Source organism: Sinocyclocheilus anshuiensis, unplaced genomic scaffold (assembly GCF_001515605.1).
Source record: "Sinocyclocheilus anshuiensis isolate Anshui unplaced genomic scaffold, SAMN03320099.WGS_v1.1 scaffold674, whole genome shotgun sequence".
Classification (NCBI taxonomy): domain Eukaryota; kingdom Metazoa; phylum Chordata; class Actinopteri; order Cypriniformes; family Cyprinidae; genus Sinocyclocheilus; species Sinocyclocheilus anshuiensis.
The window spans coordinates 542695-546361 of NW_015542395.1; the positions used below are offsets into that span (position 1 = coordinate 542695).

Genomic DNA, 3667 nt, shown 5'->3' on the forward strand with positions numbered 1-3667 from the left:
CGGTTTTGTTTATATTTTGCTTAGCCTATAATTTAAAATGAAAGATGTTTATTTATTTATTTTTCTCTGCGACTTTCCTACTGTTAACAGAAAAATGTAAAATGAATTTAGTATTTTGACAAGACGAATAAAAATAGCTAATAGGCTATTTTTGTACAACCTACATTTTTTTTCTCTCTGCGACAAGTTTTTCCTATTGTGTTGTCAATGTTAAACGAATTGTATCCTGACAAGACGAATAAAAATAAGAAATACAATTTGTGTATATTTTTATTTTCTCTGACACTTTTTTTCCTACGGTGTTGCATAAAATATGAAACTAATTTTGCGTCTTAAGATAATTCATATAAATTCAAGACTCTTGACAAAGACGAATAAAATAACATAGCCTACAATTTTGTGCAGAATACATTTTTATTTGTCAGCCTATCTCTCTTTCTTTCAGTAGCGGAAATTTAAATGTGAGATTCTGGAAACGAGATCTAAAAGGCCTAGGCTACACCGGGGACGGTCAGGTCGGGAAGAAAATTATTCTAAGCGGACAGCAGGTGAACAAAGAGTGAATATATAGCGGGAGCGGGTGGGTGTGGAATAGAACCTTGCGGGAGCGGGCGGGAGTGGGACTAAAAATACAGTCCCGCGCAGACCTCTACCTCAGCTGAAGGGATCCCCCGAATTTGGTGGAGATCCGCCAGCGCGTTCATGAGATAGTGACACCAGTCAACACTTTTACTTCAGCAAGGAGGTCTCTTGTTCAGGCAGCAGCATTCAAACGTCTTATTCGACAGATACCTTACAGTGAAAATTACTCCATTACAAGTTACAAGTCAGCAATTCCAAAACAACTTGAGTAAAAGTTTTAGAGTATCTGATTTTAACAGTACTTTAGTATTTTACTTATAATAATATAGGCTCAAAGATGCACTAGTCAAAGACACATGCCAGTGAACAACTGTAACGTTGTGGAGAAGCTGCAGAAAACAGGCAGAGGCAAGGATCTATGTGCTGGTATTTCATGGAAAACATTCACATTAAGTATCCTTGTTGACTAGTTTGGGTGAGTAAGGGCAAAACACACAAGATGCAGTACTTTCAGTGACCTGTAATAGGTAGTATCACATCTTTTGCAGCAGAAATAAACTGCTGCAGAAAAAGCTAGGACCATGCAAAATGTAATGTGTAACTGCAACACTCATTTCAAATGTAGTGAAGTAAAGAGTAAAAGTTGCTAATATCTTTGATACTCAGTACAACTACAAAGTACCCGAAAAGATACTCAAGTACAGTAACTAATTACATATACTCCAATACTTTACACCTCTGCTTCTCGCTACAGTGTTTGAGGGAGAGGAGGTTCAAGTTTTCCTGGGTCTTTCATTCACTTAGAGCTGTGTTACACACTGCATGAAAGGTAATTTTCAAAAATCCATTATAGGGGCACTTTAAAATAGCTTTTGATAATGTTATTTATCTGCACATTTACTACATATTATATGCAGTAAATAAGTAGCGGAGCATGAATCAATGCACATTACATGAAACATTAAACATGTTGCTTAAGGTTTCTTATTTGTTATTTACAGACATTTTTGCTCATGTAGTCAGAGTGATGTGAACAGATATAAACACACTCACCTGATACCGTCAGTGTAACTTTATCACTGGTGTGTGAGTATCGTGATCCTCCTGTTTCTCTTCCAGTACAGCTGTAATTACCTGCGTGAGATTCACTAACAGAACTGATCCGGTATTCCTGAGATTGACTGACATGAATCTCTGAATCATCTTTATTCCAGCTGTAGCTCCAGCTGGTGACGTCTGTCTCCTGTATGTCACATGTGAGAGTGACCGTCTGTCCTCCTCTGAACACACGTCCATCAGGCTGGACACGCACTACAGGCTTGGGTCTTTCTGTGCAAAATAAACTGAAGTTTAATTTAACCGACATTACATGATACTGTTGATGGATGCAGATAATTTTCATAATTTTATAGTAAACTCAAAATCCGATTGCCTTGTAAAAACAGCGCTGACCTCCTACTGTTAGCACGACTCCTTGACCTTGTGCTTCGTCTTGTACAGCACACGCATATCTTCCTCCAGCAGAGACTCTCACATCACTCAGTGTTTCTGTTTCAGAACCAGCTTTTATTCTCTGAAAGTTTTTGAACCAGTGAATTGTCCGTCCAGTTGATCGTCCCACATCACAGATGAGAGTAACTGTGTCTCCAGTGAACACTGAACTCTGGGGCTTTACAGTTAATTTGGGCTTGCCTGTAAATATTTCATGATACAATCCTGAGTCATCATCTATCGCTGCTTATGATTTCTGTTATTTATATTAAATGTTTCTTAATTTTGCCTCACCCGTCAGCTTATTTTCTTTGTCATTATGAGTAATATAATTGTATGGCTGTTTTATGCTCTTCTAACATGAGAGGTCTCATAAAGACGACACATGAAGACATGGCTCCTCAAATTGGGTGCTCAACTCACTTGGGTGCTCAACTTTCATTGTTACAATTACAGGAAGTATTTTATTATCATCAGGGAACCATGGTTACATAAGTAACCTGAGACGTTTTTTCTCAGTTGGAGTCAATTAATTGTTTATGCATCTGAGCAAGATCCTGATGTGTATCAGTGATGATCACTCACCCGAAACACTCAGAGTCACAGCATCACTCCATTCAGAGCAGAATGGTTTTCTGCAGCCTTTACACTTGCAGGACTGTTTGAGCTGTACAGTGATCTTGAACTCTTTCTCCTCAGAGTTGTGCTGTTCATCTCCACACTGCCATGTGTATGTCCAATCTTCCCCCTGTATGTCACATGTGAGAGTGACAGTCTCTCCTCTGAATATCTGTGATGGTTCAGGCTGAACAGTCAGACGAGGTTTAGGTGCCTCTATAAGAACCGAACAAACAGAAGTTATGCTAAAACATCCAAAGAAGCCAAAATAATCTACACATCTACACGTATATCAGTGTTTATTTCTTGTCTTTGTCCAGGAATGGTGCAATACATTGAAAACACTTACTGTTGTGTTCCTCTGAAGCCTCTTGCCCTGCATGATGAGAACAATAAACTCACTTTATTTACAACCACCTTTTTTTCTCTGTAAATAAAAGCCCCTCTTAACATGTTATTATTTTTAAGATCATAATGTATATGCATTCTATTTAGTATCACAATGTATATGCATTATATGTGTGAATATTTGAAGAAATATATAAATCACCTTGAGTGTGTGCAGGGCGGATGTTTGAAATCAGCACTGCAAAGTGAAAAGAGACCATTACTGATTAATTATTAGATTTAGTTGATTCTAAATAGAACTACATGAATATCTTTAAGTTTGAAAGGAATTCCACAAGAAAAGCATAGTTTGAATCGCCATTTGAATAACTGATTAAAAGTTTGAGAGAGAAATCAGCTGTTTTATAGAAGACTAATTCAAAATAGCAAACTACAAACAGTGTCAATGGTATTTTTTTACAACAGATTTTAGACCAATTGTATATTGTTAATGAGCAGAATTGCTCGGCTCAACTCTTTCTATCTTCTCTATTCTATCAAATCAGGTCAATCTATCTCTATACTTTCAGACCTATCAAAAATGGACCCAGTCAACACGTGAGATCATGCGATGATCACAGTGACATCA

The 3667-nt window shown here is 37.4% G+C and overlaps 1 protein-coding gene across 1 annotated transcript in view; it reads right to left on the minus strand.

Annotated features, from left to right (window-relative positions):
• Window positions 1-3299, minus strand: part of LOC107692841 (peroxidasin) — a 7123-nt gene extending 3824 nt beyond the window's left edge. Inside the window, exons 1-5 of the mRNA XM_016492051.1 lie at window positions 3242-3299; window positions 3041-3067; window positions 2659-2907; window positions 2042-2274; window positions 1636-1957 (exon numbers count right to left, since the gene is read on the minus strand). Of these exons, the coding sequence (XP_016347537.1) occupies window positions 1636-1957; window positions 2042-2274; window positions 2659-2907; window positions 3041-3067; window positions 3242-3299 (889 nt within the window). The remainder of the gene's footprint in view (window positions 1-1635; window positions 1958-2041; window positions 2275-2658; window positions 2908-3040; window positions 3068-3241) is intronic.
• Window positions 3300-3667: the final 368 nt, after the last annotated feature.